The sequence below is a fragment of the Gallinula chloropus genome (assembly GCF_964237585.1).
Source record: "Gallinula chloropus genome assembly, chromosome: 10".
NCBI classification, from domain to species: domain Eukaryota; kingdom Metazoa; phylum Chordata; class Aves; order Gruiformes; family Rallidae; genus Gallinula; species Gallinula chloropus.
In genome coordinates, this window is record NC_140095.1 from 18,288,945 (window position 1) to 18,312,071 (window position 23,127).

The 23,127-nt window shown below is 40.7% G+C and overlaps 1 protein-coding gene across 1 annotated transcript; it reads right to left on the reverse strand.

Moving 5' to 3' along the window:
• Positions 1-6,113: 6,113 nt before the first annotated feature.
• CREBRF (CREB3 regulatory factor) lies at positions 6,114-17,145 on the reverse strand (the record flags this gene model as incomplete). Its single annotated transcript, XM_084268522.1, has 9 exons — positions 17,090-17,145; positions 15,999-16,124; positions 14,086-15,169; positions 13,454-13,555; positions 9,529-9,723; positions 7,488-7,677; positions 7,014-7,087; positions 6,450-6,572; positions 6,114-6,229 (listed from the first exon to the last, which is right to left on the reverse strand). The coding sequence occupies exons 1-9, from the start codon at positions 17,096-17,098 to the stop codon at positions 6,114-6,116; spliced, it is 2,019 nt and encodes a 672-aa protein (XP_084124648.1). The 5' UTR covers positions 17,099-17,145.
• Positions 17,146-23,127: the final 5,982 nt, after the last annotated feature.

The following is a 23,127-nucleotide window of genomic DNA, read 5'->3' on the forward strand; positions in this document are numbered from 1 at the left end:
CTTGGCAGAGGAGGGTGCTGGCCGAGGCCCCGCCTTCCACCCGCGGGCGCCCCCTTCTGGCCCCAGCCGCCTTCCCCGCCCGCGCCGGGGGCGCTGCGGCCCCGTTGCTTTTCCCCCGCCCGCCCCCGGGCCGCGCCGGAGCGCCGCGGGCCAAGGCCGGTGTCCCGCCCGCCGGGGAGCGGGACGTGGCCTGCCCCTGAGGAGGAAGCAGCCGCCCGGCCCTGCCCGGCCCCTCTTCACCGCCCGCCCCCCCCGCACACAATGATTCCAGGCCACTTTTCCTCCACAATTTTTATTTTAAATTACAAAGGACGTTGCATACATCGATGAGTCGGTATCGAACAGAAGTGCGAGGGAGCGCGGGTGACAGAGTAAACAGAGTCCATAGTTCCATTGTGCCTCTTTCCGGAGAAGAGAAATAAAACCACACAACTATAAACCAACATTGAACACCGCAACGCGGAACAGCTCATGCTTGTAACAAAGTAGATTTGTTTTCTAACAGACGAGACTTTTTCAGTAAGGTTTTCTGAGCTCCAGTTGGAAGGCGATGATGGCGGATCAAGGGCAGCATCACAGCCCCGGCCCCTGGCGCAGGCGGGCACCACGCCATGTTGTGTGTGTTGGCCGACCCCCTTCATCCCTCAGCCCCGAGAGTTCACCCAACCACAGACGCTGAGCAGTATGTGTAACTCGGACACAACGTTCTGGGATAGATACAATTCAGACCAGAGTGTGTGAATACCAGAAGATTTATAAAATTAAGTGCCCTGACCAGGTTTTGGTTCTTCATCAGAAGATTCTGATAGGGCAGAACACGCTTTTGCTAGTACCAAATCCAATCCAGAAGTTTTCCTTAGAGTAGTTAACTCACCCAAATTTGGCTTACACAGATATCAGACTACAAAGTATTCTTAAGAAAAACTCTGAACACAGACGTTATCTAAAAAGTCTGGAGTTTTAAAATGGAAATTTATGTGGGAAAAAAAAACCCCAAACCATGGTATAAAATAGCCCTGGTGTCACTTTTAGCTGCACAGCTCATTAGAAAGACAATAAATACAGCGTCAGTATTCGCCCTTGTGGAAGTTCATGAATGTCTTAAGAGGCTGAGGATGACAAACCAGTGCACATGCGCACACGCTCCTGATGCTAGAAGCACTGGGGGGGGAAAAACATGGCATATGGTATAAATTGTAGTCAGATAGAGACATTTTTGTATGCTGCAAAGATACAACCAGAAAGTGCCATCATTCATTAATGACATTTAAGAATCCCAATTTACATTGGGAGATAGTCTAGAGTGGTGTTTTCTCAACGTACTAATGCCCTTAATACAGTTACAAGAAGAATCAGTCACTGAAGCAGCAACTGTTTGAAATGTACTTCACACGATCCCTGGGGTAAACAAAATAAACCTCAGCTGTGCGCAAGGCTGTGTCAATAAGCCAAGACCACATCTAGCAGCACACTTAACTAGATGATTCCAACTGAAGCCTCCAGCTTTAAAAAGAAAATGAAATCATGGTTAGACGCGTTCTTAAAACTCAGTTCTCAAGGCCAAATACAGATCCGAACATTCACGGTACATAACTGGGTTACACCTCAACAGAGTTTCAGGAAGACTAGCAAGCACGTTTGAGGGAACAGAATTGCATTTGCTATTTCTGCTGAAGGCAACTTGTATACAACGCTTTGAAATTCTCCTGATAGAGCCTTTTCGAGCTTTAAAAAAATAGCTATGTTTAAATGGTGTATGGAAAAAAGAAAAAGCACATCCAGTCTTTATATTCTGTGAATAAGCTAACAGTTTTATTAATGAAGGCAAGTATCTCATAAATATTGGGGGGGCGGGGGGGGAATCTTTCTCAAATAAAATCAAAAGCTACCTCTGCATTTCGGAAGCGTCTGGTTGCTTTTTTTTGTTTGTTTGTTTAGTTGTTTGGTTGGTTTTTTGTGGTGGTTTGTTTTTTTTTTTGTGCTGGGATTTTTTTTTAAAAAAACCCCACTTTCCTGGCCCTCTTAGTATGCAAAAAAAGCCTGCTACCTATAAAGAATTAGGAACTGAACACAGCTGAGCCTCTCACATCAGCTTTACAGCAATGCAACTTCATTAAATCACAACTGTTTCAACTGGTACAGTAAGAAAATCCAGCCCATCCACACGTAAACGTAGCTTTAGCAGTAAGTCTCTCTCATCCAAAAAAAGTACTCACCAAGTATCAGTAAATGTGTTCAATAAACCGTAAAAGAAAGTGTTAGCAAAAGGGGTCTAGGGCTAAAAAACACCCTCCATGAGCACCCCCACGTTTTGCAAGGCCATTCAAAAACTGGTCTTCCATATAAATACAAAAGGACTACTACTGAGAGAAACTGAAATCAGACCTACCCAGACTTTCCTCAGGACGCTTTTACCAGTTCTGATTCAATTTCCAAAGGGTTAGGTTCGGAGAGTTCAGAGGGAATGAAAAACACTTAGTTCTAGATGTACAAGTAAGGCACAATATAAAGCCACGTCATCATCTGTCATGAGGGAAGTAGGAAAGGACGAGAATCATACATGGTACAGTAGAACAAGCAGTCCATCAATTCGAAGTGTGGCACCTACGTTCAGACTGACGAGATCTCGACAAGAGCAGTTATGACAGCATGCGTTTAATATGGAAACAAGGTCTAGAGAATCCAGTGTATCAGAAAAAAAGGAAGAGCTTTCGTTTGTATTAAATCAAAAACGTGTAATTGTTTTTGGATATAGGATTAAAAGTGAATATTCACAATGCCTACACTCAAAAACAAACAGAAAAATCCAGGACTTCATTAAGATCCACATACCATGTATGAACACTGAGAATCTTTAGAAAAGGGTCTTCTCTAAAGATCAGCCAAAAATGCATGCCACAATTGCCAAAAACAGAACATGTACATTTGTAGGTTTTTATACCCTTATAAGATTTCTGTTTGTGATAAGTATACACTAAATGTATATATTTTAATGACACTAGAGGAAGCAGATTGTTACTGGCATTAAAGTACAACCATTTCTAGACGGTTTAAATGCCACAGAGTCCCCTGGTTAAAATGTAAAGCTGCACAGCTTGCCTATGTCACCTTTATGATAAAGTTAAACCAGCAAAAGGTCTTATCTTTACTCTACATTTTACTGCCAGGTTTTATTTATATCAAGTATCGCTGCAGCATTCTGACCAGCCCAGAGTTAGCAGCAAGTGGCAGGAATCATATAAAACGCAGTTTCTTTTTTTTTTTTTTTTCCTTTTTAAACAAAGTGCTTTTCTAAGATATACATACATATAAATAGGTACAAAATAAAGTGTCGACATTAAAAAGCTCAACTATTTAAAAGCTTTAACTTAAAATAATACATAGAAAACACTGAAATGCAAGGGTATGGAATTCACTAAGGATTCAAAGTCTACTTTGAAATGCTAGACCAAAATCATATTCTGGTTTTCAGACAAAATAAAAAGCTATAAAGTTACATCTGCCCAGTATTTCTGAGCAGTAAAAAAGGGGCTTTTTAATACCTTGTCAGTTCAATTTGTCACAGAAGTTCTGACCTGATTGCAAAACTGCTCTCTCAATGTTTAGAAATGCTGCCTTGTCTACACGGTTTGGCTACAGCCTAAGGACCTCTCGTGTCTGAGCAGTGCGGTAACATCAGCCACCAGAAAGGAACAACAGTATTCAAACCTCGGTACAGACATGGCCTTAACTTCAGAAGAGACATTCTTTGTCGGGGTTTTACGGGCCATATGCACCTCCAGAGTAACTGGAACATCAGCAATAATCACAACAGGAATACATCTGACCCTCTGTGTAAAGCAGCAGCCAACTCTCACGTCACCCTAACACCACCAGCAAACCCACCTGAAACAAACTCGCCCACATTCCACTCAGATTTTGCAAGTCTTAAGTGGATTTACAAAGTTTTGCCTAAATTGCCCTGGGTATTTGTTCAGTCTCTTGTAGGAAAGACTTTCTGTACAGCTCAGTAGTGGTATTTTGGCCTCCTCCTCCCTTTTGAGTTTTCCAAAATATTTAGAGACAAAGTAGGCTGTGTGCACACTCACAAGCATGTGGCAGGACCGCCACCTTCATTGGCCACTCTTACTGCGCTATTACCAATTCAGACCTTTTTTATATAGTACAAGCTTGGATATAAAAATAATCTACTTATAAACAAAAAGGAATCACAGTACAAACAAACTTAGACAAACTAGAAATGAAGTGGAGAAATTCCCCAAAGGGAGCGGGGAGAGAGCCTTCATGGACTTTTGCATTTTCTTTTTCAGCAGCTACATTTGAAAATATTTGGTATTTCTATTTTCAGTAAACAGTGTTTTGTCATCTTTAAATAGGGAGAGAAAGAACAGGGAGGAAAAGGTGGGGGGGGGTCCATGAAACCAGAGAATGATCTTGCCTTGAGATAAAGGACTTTCTCATCAAAGGCTAAAGCTTTTAATCTGTACGTTAACACTGACTACAAAGCCAACTCTTATTAGCAGAAGAGCAAATAAGAACTGTGTGTTAATATTCCTCAATCATAGAAACTACTTAATTGACAAGAATAAGTCACATATAAGTTTGAAGAAGCTAGTTTCGAAATACCTGTACAAAAATATAAAAGTCTATAAATTTTTTTTTGTTTGTTTTGTTTGAAGCCTGTGTTGATCCTTGGAAACATCACATGCATAATAATAATAATAATACATCAACTGGAAAAGTGGCAACTAAGGAATTAGATATCTGTAGCTCTTTTTTCTCTTTACATATATACACATTACAATAAAAATAATTTTATTTTGGTTGTTTGGTGGAAGTATACTACAACAAGCTAAATATTTTTTTTAAATTCTCAAAGTTGAAAACTATTTTTTTACCAATAGCTTACTAAAATCCAAATATATTAAAATCTCCTACAGTAAGTGCAGAGAAAAAAGATTTAAAGACTCTGAGACGGCCACCAACTTATCTACCATGGAAGCGAACTACAAGAACAGCAAAATAATATTGTTATGTATGAATGCTCCTTCTGTAGATAATTGGACCCAAACAAAAAAATTCACAGTTCAGTAAGATCCCTAACCCTGACCTTTAATTTTTTTCTTTTTTTTTTTTTTCATTTGTTTTTACATTCAGTACAGTATCATATAAGCTGTGCAAAACTTTACTTAGACTGGCAGTTCGCCATATCAGTTGCATTTGTCTTTGGTACAAAAATAAACAATCGCATTAATGTGCAAGTATTTGTTTTCTTCCGGCCAAAGTACCGAAATTGAGTTTTCTAGAGCCATCTTTTATACAATACATAGACTCTGTGGCATATATCTACATTTTCAACATATTCCTATATACATTCAAAAATTTTAAGAGCTGGAACAAATACATTAAAACCTATAATCTCAACCATCTATACATCTTGGTTTTTCCCCTCAGGGTTTTCTTCGTACAAAACTTTACCAGCTTATACTGATAGCTCTCCCCCCAAAATACAAGGCACAAAGAATATACTTTTTTTTTTCTCTTGCTTGCACAGACATTTAAATACTATATTAAGCTCAGAAAATTAAAGTCTTATATGGCACACTAGCTCTAATGCCATGTGTGCTATGTACAAGTTAATGGTTGCAAAGAAAGCTTACTGGTTTTTAAGAATAAAGAAAATCCAATTATTAAAATAAAAAAGAACAAAAGAACACCCCTAAATTGACAAGCTTTACAAAAAAAATGCTTCCTCTTATTTTACTTGGAGCATAAACCTGTCACAATGTCTGGCGTGTGCTACTATTTTTCACTAGCAAAAACACGGTTTCGCTTCTAACACAAGAGTGATATAGTCTGGTCCTAGAATTTTAAAGATTCCTCCTCTCTGCATTTAAGCTTAAAGCAGCTTTGAAACTATCTGGTTTATGCTCCAAAAATCCTATTAAGCATTTTATAATCATGCTTTGATTTGTTTTACTACATTGTTATTAAAAAACAATGGAACCTAATGGTAAGTGTTTACACAACGCGGAACTGACATGCAGACCAGAATGCGATTTACAACGAAGTAACAACACAGGTAAAACCTGACCCATGACAACAGCCACCTCTTACACTTTTGACACCGGTATTCGTAGCCCTACGAGGCCACCGGTGGGGTCTCCTTCTGCTGTCTTCTCTAAAACTTGATTCACAAATTCTGATGTCTGTCCAGCTACAGGCAGTCCTAAAAAGGGAGGGTAAGAAAAGGTGCTGTGAAGTTACTATTCTTTGCATGTATCTGTACGCCCCTGTAAGTGATGCAAAGCCAATGAATGCTCTGCTTAATAGCCAGCCAAAAGGCACAGACCAACTTTTTCTCTATCCCAGAAAGCATTTGCAATGTAACATCTCACAGATTACAGGTCCCTTCACATACATGCGAACACATTAAGTTCACTGCTTACCAAGAGTGTCTTTAATAAGTACGTTCAACTTTTGCTCCATGTTGACTCCTCTATCATCTTTAGGTACCTGCACCCGATTAACAATTTCTTGTTTAATGGAATTGATGACGAACAGCAAGTTATCTGCAAAGAAAAAAACCCACCTAGATTAGATTCACAGCCCACTGCCCCAGAGCAAGAGCGATCCACACCTGTCCGCACACTGTCATGCTTAAGCGTCAAAGGTGTCACACTGCACTTACTGTGAAACTAAGATGCAATGGTTTACATCTGTAAACATATTTGAAAATATTGAAAATCATTCAATATTGAAAATATTTGAAAATATGTTTACATTATATGCACACATTTACATAATTTGCATCAGTAAATTAGCTCAACACTGCAGGTAACCCCATTTATGTACACTTTATGGAGCAGACTGTTTTTGTACCACAAAATTACTGGGTTTGTACCAACCCCGTTTCTCTATAAGCTGCCAGGTATGACCCAGGTTACACGATGGTGCAAAACACAGACTTGCCTGAACAAAAGAAAAATTAAGACGTGAAGAGTTGTATTTACCATATTCCGTGTTGAGACCCCAGAGTTTTACTTTATTGGCTTCATACTGGGCTTTCTTTTTTAGTCTACAAGCCCTATAGTAAGAAGAGGGGAAGAATTAGAACACTAACAAAAATTCCAGAGTTCTACGAGCATCTGTTCGTTTGCCACACAAACTGACAACCAACACTCCAGAGCTGTGACCTACTGTATCACCTAGCTACTCACCTTTGCTGACAGCACTCTGCTACCTGTATTTGCTTACATTTCACATTTTTGGATGTTCACTGTCAATCATTTACCCTGTGGCTAAGCAAGCCAGCTTCCACTGGAAATACTTTCTCCAAAGTGCCAGCTGCCCTGCTGTTTGATAAACTGGTAATTAGCCCACCACAGGAACTGCCACAATGAAGAAGGATCTCTTGAGGCAAAAATTAGTTAGACCTTAATCATACAGCTGATGTACTCATCCATGTAGAGTTATCTAATATGTACCTGGAAGCCAGCTTGTTCTTTTCTTTTCTTGACCTTGGTCTGGCAGTTAAGGGAAGTTCACTGACTGGAGTCAGGTCACTGATCACCTTATTCAGCTTCCTTAGTTCATTACCGATCTGTAGAAGTTTTCTGGGGTTGGGAGTCAGGTCTTCTACATCAGTCCTCCGTGACTTCTTCGCTGCGTATTTTCCTGTTTTAAATATGCAGAAAATGGAGTTGGGAAGTGATACAATACACACAGAAACCTGGACAAAAAAGTCTTAAATACAGTGGGGTTTTTTGGTGTTTAAGCTCCTTTGTTCCCTACAAGAGAATGGACTGGAATCATGTGCTCCCTTTGCCCTTTCACAACAGAAAGAACATTTCCAGACAAATTGCTTTGTACAATTCATATTACATCCAGATCAGATAAGAGCAAATACTGCTGGCCAGGCTACTGATGCAATAGACAATATACACAGAACTGAGCTGAAAAATGTATGTCACAAGTTCAAACCCAGTTGTTTTGCCCCAGCTGTAACTTGCTAACTCAGGTGTTCAGCCAGTATAACCTCCTGCACACTCACGTTGATTAAATTCCTAAACAATCCTAGTGCTAAACTTCTGTATTAAGGAAGTGTGTTGGGGCCTGGGACTGAAATCATCTTCAGTGATACTAAGCTTAAATGATCCAGCTAAAGGCCAGCCAACCCCTTACATGTATTTGAAGCTATCCAAGGTCTGTTTTTTCTGAGGCAATACACATTCAAGACAAAAATCTCAATTCCTTCAGATTCTTGCCACTGCTAGGTGTCTTCTTCTAGATTTCTCTTAAAACCACCAGTTGTTACAGGTACTTGCATGAAAATGTTAATAAAACCTGCTCTAGAAGGACTTATCAGAGAGCTGATAACTTAGCATGATTTATCTGAGGTAGCAGATGACCTTGGTCCATGTCTGTATATGAAAATTAAAACCAAAAAAATCCTGCATGTATTATATTCTGTAGCTTTTAGATATCCAGCAGTGTTTGAGCCCACAAATCTCTTGCATGCACACCTCACTTAGAAGCCACTTATTCCTCCAGGTGTCTGGTAGGAGAGTCCTTAGGGCATGTTTGGTTATTTGTTGTTTAGTAACAAGTATAGATATAAAACTTGGTAAGAAGGAGCAGTGCGAGGGGCCTGAGGTACTGAATTTTCACCAAAAGATAAGCAAGCATAAAACCCCCACCGAGATTAAGTTTGAAAAAAGAAACACAAAGTCTTCTTCCCTGAATAAATTTGCAAGTAGCAACAACAAATAAATCGACACATTAAAGAGAGTAATTTCCACTTGTAAGGGAACATTAACATTACAAACAATGAAACTGGTGTCATACTCTCCTTCAAAGCCAAACTGAAATGGAGCAGTGGTCCTGTGACAAGAAAATAAACATTACTCCTAAGAGTGTCCTGGGAGATGTTGGTTGTGTGTGTGGTTCAACAAATCGCTAATTAAGAAGTTGCAGGAATAAACCAGAGTTATTTGACTGACTGGTTTAAGCTTCTAAGAGGGTATTTTAAAGAAATAGTTTATTCATAGAGGAGTAACTGCTTCACTGGGTTGCATTTACACAGGTGGGAAGAGCAAGTAGGGAAGAACAAGAAGAGAGTTATTGCTAGTCCTAGAGTTTGTACTACAGTTAGTGTGAACTTTGCATCTCAGATCACTTCCAGCTTACTTCTAACACAAGCAAGACTGAAACTAATGCTACGAGGAGCAAGTGTCAGTCAAGGACCCATCCATGATGTTTAGAGTATCACACTGAGAAAATTCTGAACTCCTGGAGTTTCTACTGAAAGCCCTTGGAAGTTACAATTCTCAATTCATCCAGCCTCCCCTAGAAGAAACCACACTCACTGTGTCTTCCTTGGACACCGCTAAGAACTCTGCTAATTGAGCAACAGATTTGCAGTGTATTAACGATTTATTTTCGTGGCCAAAGCACAACCTCTCAGCTTTGGTTACTGAAGGTGTCAGAACCACAGACATTAACTTGTGAGTAGGACTCTCTTCTTACCGTGATGGAGACCGTTCTTCTGGTACATGTTACTTGGTAACGTGTCTCGATTCCACTCGGATGGCCTCAGCATTCTTTCCTGCTGGGATGGTGTCAGCTGCTCGCTGTACTCCCAGAAGTATCTTCTCTTGCCTCTTTTCCGAGAGGATATTGAAGTCATTTCTTTTAAATCCTCCACAGAATCATTTTCATACCCTAAAAGGATGCATTGCATTGTTTATATACAGTTGACAATACTGTTTCTAGCCCTTTAACAGTGGAATGAGTACTCAAGTTAAGAGCAAAACCACAGGCAAGGCCTGTTTTACATTATCTAACGCATTTGGTTTTCAGTGCCAACTAAAACTGGGTACTAGCCTAATTTGGGGACAGACATTGAGCCAGTGATGGTACTTCATCAGTTGAACAGAGACAAATTATTTATGCACTGAAAGCCCCCTTCTCTTCTCTGACCCCTTAAGCTCTATTGCTCTTCTCCCCCACAAGCCTACCACTGCAGAGTACAGACAACAGCTGTCGGAGAACGTTCTGCCATCCTTACAGTTTGCTTTATGGATTTGCAGGAACATAATCCTAACTTGCCTCTATGTTTTAATTTATCTCTAATCAAAAAGGATGGAAAGAGAAGCAGGTAATAAAGATGGATTAGCAAAACACTAATAAAGAAAGCAGAATTATTCAATCACAGAATATTCTGAGTTGGAAGGAACCCATTAGGAATACTGAGTTCAACTCATGCTCTTGAGTTTGAATACCTTCTGGAAGTAAGTTGAACCACTCATCTCTATCAGACCAGAGGAAGGGGTCTCTGCTACCAGGGCAATGACCTAAAGCTGGTAAGAAAAGACCATCTAAATTGAAGGCATCTGGGCACAACCTGTTCTATCTTTTCCTCACCTCTTCAATGGGATAAAGAGAAATCATCCACAGTAAAGCTACACAGTATTTTAGAGGTATATTATGATGCACATGACATGGTGAACTGTTTGTGAAATACATGGCACTGTAATGCCCTTATCCCTATCACATAAATATTTATACCATAATTATGTAAATACAAACCACAGGCTGTGAAACCCTGCTTATGCCTTAGGAAATAAAGACAACCTATATACTAAGGTTACAAACCCCCAAACCACTGCAACGCCTTTTGTACTAAAATACTATTTAATAGTTTACTTTAAAAAGAATGCATTTCAAAACAGCAGGAACACTGACAGAGCCCAAGGAAAAGCCAGCGCAGGGATGGTGGCTGAGCAGGCCCTGACCCCATCCGCCTGAGCTCTGCTTCATCTTTTAGCAGTAGCACAAGGAACACTTTCTTCTTCTTAAAACAGTCCATTCAATGAGTCTGTTTGCACTTGAAAAACCAGTTGAAAGATGAAAAACAAACTTTCTTGCTTTGGTCTGACTCTCACCTCCTAAGCCAAAGTATGAATAAATGTTAGGTGTGCAGAAGGATGAAATCAGTGCTGGAGTTCTGTTTCTGTAATCATTTCATCAACTCATTTACTTTTATTCTCTAGTTTATTCAAAAGACAGTATTTCAAAGGCAAATCAAACAATGAAATAAGCTTTATAAAACATTTTTCTTGTATAGCCAAAATGATTATGACAATTTACATTCAAATACCATAAATATTTTAACTGTACTTCCATTTTACCCAAACGCTGTTTGACATAAGTATCAAAATACTCTTAAACCCCCACTTACTTTCCACTTGAGAAAACATGTCCAGCTATGTAAGTCATTATATAGATATGTATAAATTTAGCCCATCTTCATGGTAACACAGAATTAAGCCAACTGATGAACACAAATCCCTTTAAGAGCTGATGTGTACAAATGTACAAGGAGGTTAAAATCAAGACTTCCTGTTTGCTTATTTAAACTGTAATTAAGTTAGCAGCTCAAATTGTGTTGACTTAATGCATCCTGCCTTGCAACTCTAAAACTGACCTGCTATCATTTTGAAGTTATATACAATAATCTTGTGCATGATGTCCTAACCTGGTACATCTTGAGGTCCTTTCCAACCCCTACAATTCTGTGAGTCTGTGGCATACAAGAGTGCAACAGATCTGTTTAGCTTTTCTGCACTGTTTTCATCTTCCTTGAATTCTCCTCCTAGCAAAGATCATATGGCAGCCCCATGTTCTTTGCCAGGCTTCTAAGAAAACTGAAAGGGTTTTTGTATTAACCTTTCAAGCCTGGCACAAGTCTCTCCTAAAAATCTTTGTTCACATCCCTTACTACTATTTTAGGTTTAAATTCACCAGGTTTAAATTGAGTAAAACAGAGAGCAGGATAGACATGATTTCTGAATTTTACCAGATTAAATGCAAAAATACCTCCCCTCAACACTCCCCCCCCAAACCAACCAACCAACCCCACTCCATAAACCTCTCCTCTTTAACATTTAATCATACTGACTTCTATCAAACCATTTGAGAGTCTTTGTCCCCCAGCTAACGATCCACGTGCTCAGAGCAGATGCAGCCTAAGTTCATTAAACAATCTCCATGTTTCTACAAGCACTTCTCCCTTTCAGATATTTCTTCTATTTCAGTGCTACTGAAACTGAATCAGTTGTTGCATCTCCCATTCCTGGAATCTCTCGACTACTTGATGAGAGCAGCAGTCATTTACAAATACTCCTAGTAAGTAAAAAATACTAACCACAGGAAAAAAAAGAAGTTTAAGTGCTAGAAGAGGCCTGAGATAATATTTCATAGAATCTCAGACTGTTTGGGTGGGAAGCCCACCCAGTCCCACCCCCTGCCATGGCAGGGACACCCTCCACTAGCCCAGGTTGCCCAAAGCCCCATCCAACCTGGCCTTGAACCCCGCCAGGGATCTAGGGACAGCCACAGCTTCTCCAGGCACCTTGTGCCAAAGCCTCCTCATCTGCACAGGGATGAATTGTTTCTTAATGCCTAATCTAAATCTTCCCTCTTTTAGTTTAAACCCACTACTCCCTGTTCTATCACTCCCTGCCCCTGTAACCAGTCCCTCTCCAGCTTTCCCCCTACCCCTTCAGGTACTGGAAGGCTGCAATAAGGTCTTGCTGGAGCCTTCTCTTCTCCAGGCTGAACCACCCCAACTCTCCACCTGCCTTTGTAGGTGACCAAAATTGCTGAATCTGTATCATGGTGAAAATAAAACCATTGTTGCCTAAACATGCCCAGCAGACAGTAACATTCTCCAAGTTCCTGAAGTTCACTGTATCTAAAAGCATTTCCTCAGACAACACCAACACTTTAAGAAAGCAATCCACGTGCTCCAAAAACACACGTGAAAAGGATACACAGAGTGAACTGTGTATAGAATACACCAGAGGGTCATCAATAACTAGCATGGTTTTGTCTTTTCAGTAAATTACATCCTTGCTTTAAATTTATCAACTGACTTTGGTTTCAGTACTACAGGTGGTTAAATCTTCCTGTGCCATACCTATTTTTGCCTCCGTGGACTACGAAACCCCATGCAGCACAGCAGTCATCAGAGCAGCAACAGCTGCCCCCAGCCCCAGAAAGCTGAGGGAATTCAATTCAGAAGGGAGGAAAAGGTTTTAAAATGCTAATGAAAATGTGCTGCGCACATGTAAAAGCAACATAAAGGACATAATGCTTAACAAGTTTAATGCCAACTCAGGAAATCTATTTAGGAAATAATTTAATCTGAGAGCTCATTATGACAAACACTGACAAGCTTGTGGGAAGTTGCTGTACTCAAAAAGGAAGAATTTCAGCTGCTTCCCCCACCCAGTTACATATTGCCTGAGCACTCTAATCCTGATCCTCTGCTAGAAAGCATCTGTAATGTGAATATTGTAACTCTTTTTACAATTAAACTAATACTTGCTTACAGTCGTGTCCCTTTCCCTTCAGATGTTGTTTTCATACAATGCTACCCCTTTGTTACCTTCTAGGTGAAGGTTAGTTCTTATTTCTGTTGTTAAGGCTCCAGTTTTCCATGCAGAAGACAGGAATTCAGTATCCTTAGAAGACCCACTAAAAGTTACTGCTGAAAACCACCAAGAAATGGTTCTATGAGTTTCAGTGGTAGAGATTCTTTGGATTCTGTGGAAAACTTCCTACAGTAGAATTTAGCTAACTATGCCATTATTCCACTCAGGCTATGATTTCATACCAGCTAGCAAGAGATACAGCTCTGTATAAATTCAAAGCAGCAACCTACTGAAGCACTAGAAAGCTCTGCACATCCAGCATCACGCCACGGCAAAAGACAACAACAACTGCAGGTAGTTGCTCTACAACCTCAGGCTACAAGCTAGGTTTCCTGTGTTCTGTGCTACTATTTTTGCATGCTGCATGACCACAGTTAATATAGTTTTTCTCAAAACAGGGCAACAAAGACCTCATTTAGTTTTCATCAGTTACATTTTGCAAAGCACTTAGAAAATCTGGGATGAAAGTTCATCATTTAAGATCAGTGTTGCTCATCTGTAACTATAAAGCATTCAAAAGCATTCCTTCCTGCTGGGCACACAAATCCATTAACCTCACGTTAACAAACCCCAACACTGCCGGTACCTGGTTCTGAGAACGTATCGCTGATGTCATCATCTTTATCATCCTCATAATCTTCCTCCTCATCGTCGTTTTCAGACAGCTCGTGCTCGCTGCCAAATCCTTCATCATGGTCCTCATCCTCAATATCATCCTCATCATCCTCATCTTCCTCAGGGTCTCCTTTGGCTGACTGTTCACCCAAACTGTCTGTTACAAAAAGCGAATAGTTGTGCTCTTCTTTCTTCTGTGAAGAATCTGACACGGATGTGCTGGCAGAAAGACTGCTCTCCCCCACAACAAGCCCTGGGGTTTCCTGGGGTGGACTGAGGAGCAGTTCTTGAGTTTCTTTGAAAGGCAAAATCGGAGGCGTATTGTGACTATGTGGGGACTCTATTCCTTTTCTTTCCTGTCTCTTTGCTACAGCACCACAATAGCAGGTGTTTTCCTTTGCTGCATCAGCATGTGTCTGGCTCAGCACCGGTCTGCTCTGTGGTAAAGGATTGATCTTTACTTTTGCCTTTTTAACATAGTCTTTACATTCAACGTGAATGTTCACCTTGTCGTTACTGTACACATTGGTCTTCACCATGATTTGTGTACTGGAAGCAGGCTGGGTCGCAGGTTTGCTTGCCTTCTGGACATAGTCTGACAAAGGTGCCTCAGCCTGAACGTTCTTGGAGGAACAGACTGGGGCTGCTGCTCTGGTTGCAATTTTTTTACCGGGTAACAAAGAACTTAAAGGGTTTTGTTTTACACTGAAGAGCAAATCAGGGTAGTAGAGAGAATCAGAAACAGGCTGGGAGTCCTCACTGTTAAGCTGAGCCAGTGTCGGTGTTTTGCTTATCACCTCTTCATCTTGGTATGGGCTTGAAAAGTCATCAAGCCCCAGGTAATCCACCTCTTTTGTTCCCCAGATGTCACAGCTGGTTAACTTAGTGTACTTAGTTAGGTCTTCACAGTAGGTGTCCCACTGCTCCCATTTTGAGGTGAGAGCAGCTTCTTTGTCCAGGATGTCCGTAAAAGACTCCAAGTTCTCAAGGTCTTTGCAGTCCTCCATTGAAAGTAAGTTGTCTCTGGAGCTTTGCTGATAGTCCATTTCTCGGTCCTGTGCATAGGACGACAAGTTAAAAATTAATATAGCAATCATCTCTGTTCTCTACCTAATCTAGTATGGTGAGCTCAAGTCCAGAGAAGGTAGGAGAAAGGTAACATATGAAGATAGTTCAACTTCCAACTAAAAGTTTCTGTAGGGGGTCAGACCAAAGTCCAGCTTCTGTGCTTCAGAAGATACAAGTCAAACTCTGCCAGATTCTTTTCCTGCTATTACAAATGCATTTGGTCATCAGGGACTAGACTAGTATCAATATCCATGTATTTAAAGACATCACAGGCAAGCTGTTCTAGTCTTGATTAACCTAGGTCAATCTTTGCTGCTGTGTGCTGAACAGAATATGCCTAAATTTACCAGTCCCTGGAAAAACTCATTCTAACATGATCAATTAATAACTATGAGCTATGTTTCTCCTTTGCTGCAAAGGGGAAGAAGGAAGAAAAATTAAAAAAAGAAGAAAAGAATGCTAGTATAAGTAGCTAATGAGTCAATTTATTTTCCTTTGCCTGCATTCACAGCTTGGGTGAAGTAGCATATAGCTGCTCTAGCAGAAAATACTCCAAGGAAGAGTCTCAAGCACCATTACATAATGTCAACACAGCTCTATTTGAAACTCGAATATCAAGCCTCTCCTGATGGCCAGCTTTAACAAGCATCAATTGAGGAAGCATCACATTTGCAGGACAAGCAGTTAGGCTCTTCCCTCATCAGCAGCTAGCAGGAATGAATAACCTGCTTGCATTCTTCAACAAATACTGCTTTATTACTACACAAACTCAGGGTATCAGTCAAGGAGAGGAATCTATGTACAAAGATGACCTACCAGTTCATACATGAAGTCTGGATCTGAACTGCTTGCCAAGAGATCCGTGCTCATCAGAGTCTGCTCTGAAAACACATGGCTCCGAAAGGCATCCCCAAAAGGAGGGTCCATTCCACTCACACTGGGCTACAACAAAATTGATACTGACGTTTGAAGCATGCTATAAAAAGGCATATTCTCTTATTCAACACAACAAAAAGGGCATTGCCATCCCATCCAAATCTCTGAACGTGTGCTATACTTGGATCTGGAAGGTTTTCACCTACACAGATAAGCATGTGGTGTCTCAGTGGAGAGCATGCTTTAAGAGCAGTTAACAACCTGCAGCTCTACTGAAAGGAGGCATTTGTATTCATCTTATAGCTGCAAGAGCATTGCTCATCCATTCTTTTTTGTTGGTTGGAAATTCTCATGTGTTTGCCAAGTTTAAGAATATGTCAGCATTTGTAGAAGAGGAGAGCGAGTCCTGGCAAGATCTGTGAGTGCCAACAGGCACTACACGCTCGCGGGGCCTTCACCCTGATACAGGCTGTTTTGTACTAAAGCAGTAGGCATTGTTTTCAGAACCATTAGAACTCATGAAGAATCCACCTGAGAATGTAGCAATAGAAAAATTTATTACAATTAAATCAAGAATGTGACATCTCTTGAGAACAAAGTGGAACTTTGCAGAAAAACATTATGCAGGATGACTGGGCATGCAGGGAATAGGCAGCAGGGCTTTCTGCTACATTTAATTCCAGACCTCTATTCCTCTTCTAGACACACTCGCCCTGAGGGTTGGGAAGGGAGAAACTGTACTGCTGAAAGTCATTCAGTGTGCTGATGTGTGAATCACTGCAGTAATAAAAGGCTGTTCTCCTGGCATCCACCCTCATCTGGACAACAACTTCGCTGAATCTTGCTGTGTGAACAAATACAGCAGCAACACAGCTTTGCCACTGATGCTACTGGGACCCCAATTAAAAATACACACCATTTAATCTCTTCTAAATTCTCCCTGCTTATGCCAAACACATTTTCTCTCAAACTTTTTTTTTTTAAATAAGCAAAATTATCTACAGAAACAAATGAAACCATAACAGATTTACCTGAGGCATTTCCAAGCCCAGATTCCCCAAATCCAATTCCAAACTTCTTGTTTTATTCACTTGTCGATTCCTTTCCAGCTTTACTTCAGTCTCAGTGAGTTTACACAATCCATGTAATGAATTTTTTCTTAGGATAACTTCAGTTCACCCTGATGGAGCTCTTCTATTTGTAGGCTTCTGTGTAGAATAAACACAGCAAACCCCAAAGGAGGTAAGTAATCCTTCACCAAAAAGGTAAACAGCCAAAGTGATGAAAAAATTTCCCCTGGAAAGTGATTCTTTCTCATGCTGGAATGTACAGTAATTTTCTTCCCTGGCATCTTTCATCGAGCGAAAACCCACAGATGCTACAGAACAGAGTTCCTGCAAAAAACTTTCTGGCTGAGTTACATTTTGTTGCCTTTTTTCTTCACTGCTAAGACCCTGAGCTCTGTAGACATGTGCAAAGAAAAGCCTGCCCAATTGGAAATGATGAGAAGCACACAGCTGGGTATGCAAGAGAGAAACCGTCTTTACGGCTAGTGTAACAGAGCAAATAAATTCTAAAAAGGTCTCAAACATCTCAAAATACCAATTCCAGAATAGACAGAGATACTGTCCCAGTGATATCTCCTCTTTTCCTTACTAGTTAATCCATCCAGCTTCAGATATCAATCACTCATACAGCAACATCTAGTGGCAGAGGGATTACAGCAGGCGTGCTCACCGTCCACAGTAGGAAGGGAAGAGATGGACTTCCCTATCAGAACTAATTAAAAATTGTGCCAAATTCAGAGTTGCCTAATACATCTATTCTCTTAGTCATTTCAAGTAAGGAACACATTGAAATTGGTTCAATTTATCTCCCATTAATTTTACCAGTTGTACGGGTTTCGGCTGAGATCGAGTTACTCCACTTCCCCACGGCTGGTACAGTGCTGTGTTTTGGATTTAGGATGAGAATCATGTTGATAACACACTAATATTTTAGTTGTTGCCAAGCAGTAAAGGACTTTTCAGCTTCTCATAGTGGCCTGCCAACAAGAAGGCGGAGGTGCCCAAGAAACTGGGAGGGGGCACAGCCAGGACAGCTGACCCAAACTGACCAACGGGATATTCCACACCACGTGACATCTCACGTCCCATATATAACTGGGGGTGAGGGTCGGGAGGTGACAAGGCTCAGGAACCAGCTGAGCATCAGCTCCAGGAGGTGAGCAACTGTGCTGTGTATCACTTGTTTTGTATGGTGTTCTTCTAATATTTTTTCCCTGTCCTATTAAACTGTCTTTAACTCAACCCACAAGTTTTCTTCTTTTTGTTTCCTTTCCTATTCTGTCACCCATCCCACTGCACAGGGGGTGAGTGAGCAGCTGCACGGTGCTCAGCTGCTGGCTGGGGTTAAACCTCGGCACTAGTTTAGCAGTTTCTGTAGACCCAATGCTACTTCAGAGGTGAACCTGAAGACTTTTCCGAGCCTCATATACTGCTTAATCCTACATTTTTTAACAATGCAAGGAAAAACTGAAGCATAGACAAGCAAGGACCCTAGCACAAACATCAATAACTGCATCCAGACTCGTAAAACAAGTAACAGCAAGTAAAGAACAGGGAGTGTTGTATCAAAATCAATAATGAAAAAATCCCTCATGGTACCAAACCTTAGCATCTAATGTGACTACATACTGCTTTCAAACATGGGCTAGAATATAAAGAACAACAATTACGAGTCAAATTATATACAAGCTGTCAGTAAAACCACGCCACCACTGCCAAAGCAAGCTATTCCATCTAGGGTCCTGTGTCAAGGAAGAGACAGCTCTTTCTGGGGTAATCTATACTCTAAAAACTCCAGGGAACTCTTTTTACCTACCTTCAAGTGGCATTTAAACTTACGCTTGTGTCCCAGATGACAGGACTCAACAACCCCCATCCCCCTTCACCCAGAAAAGGCCACTTTCAGCAGAACCAGTCCTTAATACACTGTTAAACGTGGCATGAACATCTAACTCACTTTTCAACCTGGCCTGACACTGGAGAAAGGACCTGTTCTTTAAAATAAATAACCAGTGTTCTCATACGCAAAGGAAGATGTGAGAAGGATGTTGTCTTTAACACCAACCTGCACCTGAGCAGTATCTTTCCTTCCACAGAGTGGCAGAGACCGATGTCTTTTTCAACAGAACATCAGATTAATACTCTGACGTCAACACCAGAACACCACCAGCACCATCTGCACTCACATGGGAGACTGTCAGAGTTCTGCCACTGAGTGATATGAAGGGGGAAAACGGAGACTGCTGCTGCTGTGCTCTGTCTTTGTTAGGACACGTACCTCAGGCTGTTCCACTGCCTTTCATACACAAGTAGAAAAGGGGCTGAAACTTAACCTGCACCAACACAGATTTCAGTAACAACCAACTACTGCTTCCAAGGGTCAGGACCTGGGAGCTTTTGGATCGTTTACAAATCCTCAAAACAGACATGAAACAGTCAAAATACTTTTACCATCTCCAAGACTGGAGTGATCTTTTTTAGCTATAAACTTATAGCACCATTTAAGAATGACCTGAGAGGACATACACTGTCAAAGCAGCGTATCAGCTGACCTGATTGTTCCCATAACTCTCTTTAGATTTCATTCTTGACATTTTATAACATTAATGCTTAAATATGATTTGAATCCCATTAGGATCTATTCAAATATTCTACAACTTACGATTTTTCTTGGTAGTTCTATGTAGGGGGGGAAACATGGTGAGGCCCTAAAAAGGCCTTGGGGAGCTGTACAATAGGCACATACTTCATGCTCCCAACAAAGCAGACCTACTCCCAACTACATTCTACATTTCCCAGAATCATCAAGATTAAAAGAATCCCGGTGTTCACACGGAACTGCCAGTATTTTTTTCCTGAACTGGTAAATAAAGATGATTCGCAGAAGCCAGCGAGGCGTACAGACGCCCAGATGTACATCTGTACTCTCTGTGAGGGAAACTAACACTGTAGTCTGCAGCTCAAGTCTGGTTTTGCAGAATTTCTCATTACTGGCACTCTCAGCCCAAGACTGAGAGCAGAATAGTTACAGTTGTTACCTTATCTATATAACGAATACGGATTGGAACTAACTGAAAGATGGGTGGCAGAGCTCAAGAGCAGCACTGTGAGGATTACTCAAGGCAGCAGGATTTCCTGCTTCAGGACCATTTTCATTACTGCCTGACATCAGCCCTTCCCAAATGCAGAGATAGAGAGGTGAAATCCTGCAGTTGCTTCACAGCAACTCAATTGCAGGTGGAATACAGAGCCTGGGGCACCGGGCAGGGTGCTGCCACTCCTTCTGGAGTTAAATCAGATTAAGGTGATTAAGGAGCTGGTCCCTGAGTTGGTTCTGTGTCTGCAGATTCTTGAGTCACATCAGCATGGAGCTGTACCCCTGCTCCAGGCAGAAGGTGCCCTCTTTCACATGGACCTGAAGAAGGGCAAGATATCTTACGAACTGTGATATCCATCCAATATTTAAGAATTCGGGGTACTGATGGAGGCATACATAAATCACATTGGTTAAAATCATACATGGGTTAAAATCTCCATCAGTCAGTAATCAAAACCTGTTCTACAGACTTAAAAATTCATTACTATAATGACAAATGCTAAGAAAAATCCTCTGCCTTTATATTTGCTTTTCAAAAATGTGTATTTAGAATAGGTTTATATCAGACACCTTGGAAGACTGAACTTCAAACAATCTAATGTCAGGCTTATTATGTGACATTACTGATGCAGCAGCACATTGAAACTGGCAGGCAGCAGGACCTAAACTCAAAACATGCAGCACTGAGGAGAAACATGGCAGTTACCATGCGTGTGCTGCTTCCCTAGACCAGGAAAAACACCTTTCTGCGACAAAACATCACCCTTAAAGAAGGTTCTATAAGAGAAAACCCTAAACTGCTAGCCTTCAGCTGGGTAACTCTGAGAGTCTTCCTCAGTCACCTGTATGAATCATTTGTACTGTAGCTGTAAGTAAAGTTTCTATTTCTGTCTCAATTCCGATGTGGATTTGGTACAATCTGAAAAGCACCCTGCGCGTTGCTATACCATTCTGCTGACTGTACAGTGCTTATTATCCCAGCAGCTAAATGCCTGTTCTAAATCCATTACATGAACAATTCCACTTCTCACGATGGTGACTCCACCATACAGCAGTTTGTCAAAGTTACGTAAAAACCCAGCACGTCAGGAGAGCCTGTCAGTACCAAACCTACAGACAAGGGCTGAGATGCTGGAAATGCCCAACTCTGAATTCTGGAGGATGCACAAACACTGTGCCATGTATTTTAAAAGAACCAGTACGTGCTATGCAGTGCTTGCTGTACCTGGACATTTAATGAAGTACTACAATTAGAGATGCAACAAGTTTTCCTGTGCTCCTCTTGGCACTCTTTTTCCTTCCTCAGTTTGTGCCAGTTTGCTTCCCATTACAGAACATACTCTGCTCAGTGAGATCTTCAAGCACAAAAGCTTTTTCTCTTAGTTTTGTTTCTGAGTGTAATGTTGCTAATGTTTGGGTTTTTTTTTCTCTTCCCTTTCTACAGGATTCCTTAATTATTATCCAGACTTAAAAAAAATTCTTTTACTTTTCTCTCCCACTGCAAAGATACTAAGACTTCTGGGGTGATTTCTTGTCATAGCAGATGAGCAAAGACACTCTCATAAAAGGTCTGCCTCTGCTTCTGCCCACAACAGCCCAGCCTCATTCACCTGCTCCTCCAAAGAAGCCAATTCCCTCTACTTCTCAGCGATGTCCTGAAATGCCAGCATGAGTATTTAAGACATTATGCCCTTCACTTTATCCTGGAGAGCAAACAACATCTGCTTAAGACACCCAGATCCTAAGTTTGATGGAGCACTGCCATTTAAAAGAACTGTTTCACTTCTTTTAAACCTCTTCCCTTCAGGATAGGGAAACTGCTGCTTCATTGTCCTTGTTCCTTTTTCTCTGCTGACCTTCCCTTCCCCCCCAATATTATTTTGCTAATCTGACTTGTCCACAGCAGATAGACTTCAAGATTTGGAAGTGATACTGCTGAACAGAAGCTCTCTTCTCCAGTCACACACACATCTCAGGTAAAAGAGCTGATCAGTTATGAAGAAGGACACAGCACTGCATTCCTTGTTTGAGTTATACCCACCCATCACTGAGAGCTGCCCAAGTTTGGAGGGACATTCCACTTCAGCACAACTGCGTAAGCAAAGAGATGCCAATAACTGATCATCGTGCAAGAGGCAGGAGAAAAAAAAAAAAGTGGTGTTGTTTTTTGTTTTAAACCAATAAACAACTCTCATTTATGAATTTTGTAACAACTATGCCCAGAATAATACGCTCCTACTGAAAGCACTGGCTTTTCTGTACATTCTGGAACTGAGATTTTATTATTTTAGTGTCAAGAATGGGATGTACAGCATGTTAAGACTTAATTAGAACTGTACTAGCACACTTAATTTAAAAAACTTCTTATAGTTAAAATATGAATTGCATAAACCATCACCACTGTAGCCTTTGGAGAGCTTTGTGCACAAGAGTATTAACAGCAAGACTACCATTCAAAGTTTTTTTTTCTGAGCCAGAGATTTCCCCTGAAGCAGAGTGCGGCCAAAGCAACAACAGAAAACAAAAGCAAAACTAGACAACAGTTTAGCTTACAATCTCCAGCAATATTCTAGATTCCTACATGGTGCTTGTTTCTCTCTTTTTTTTTTTACTTTCCTGATAGTAAAAAGTCTTTCTGGGTAAGAAAGAAATTAATTCCATAGTTCCCAGAAAATAACCTCTTACGATGAAGGGAACAGCACAATCTTGTCTACTCTTCACACTGTGAAATTATGTTTTGTTTTACTTTTGTTAGAAATGGGTTACAGCACACTGCAAAGGCAGCAACAAATCACAGAAACCTATCAGTCAAAACTGTCCAAAAAGTAAAAATAAGAAAAAAAATCATCATGTTGAAAAACAGAAAGAGGATTTAAAAATAAATAAATAATAGGAGCACGGAATT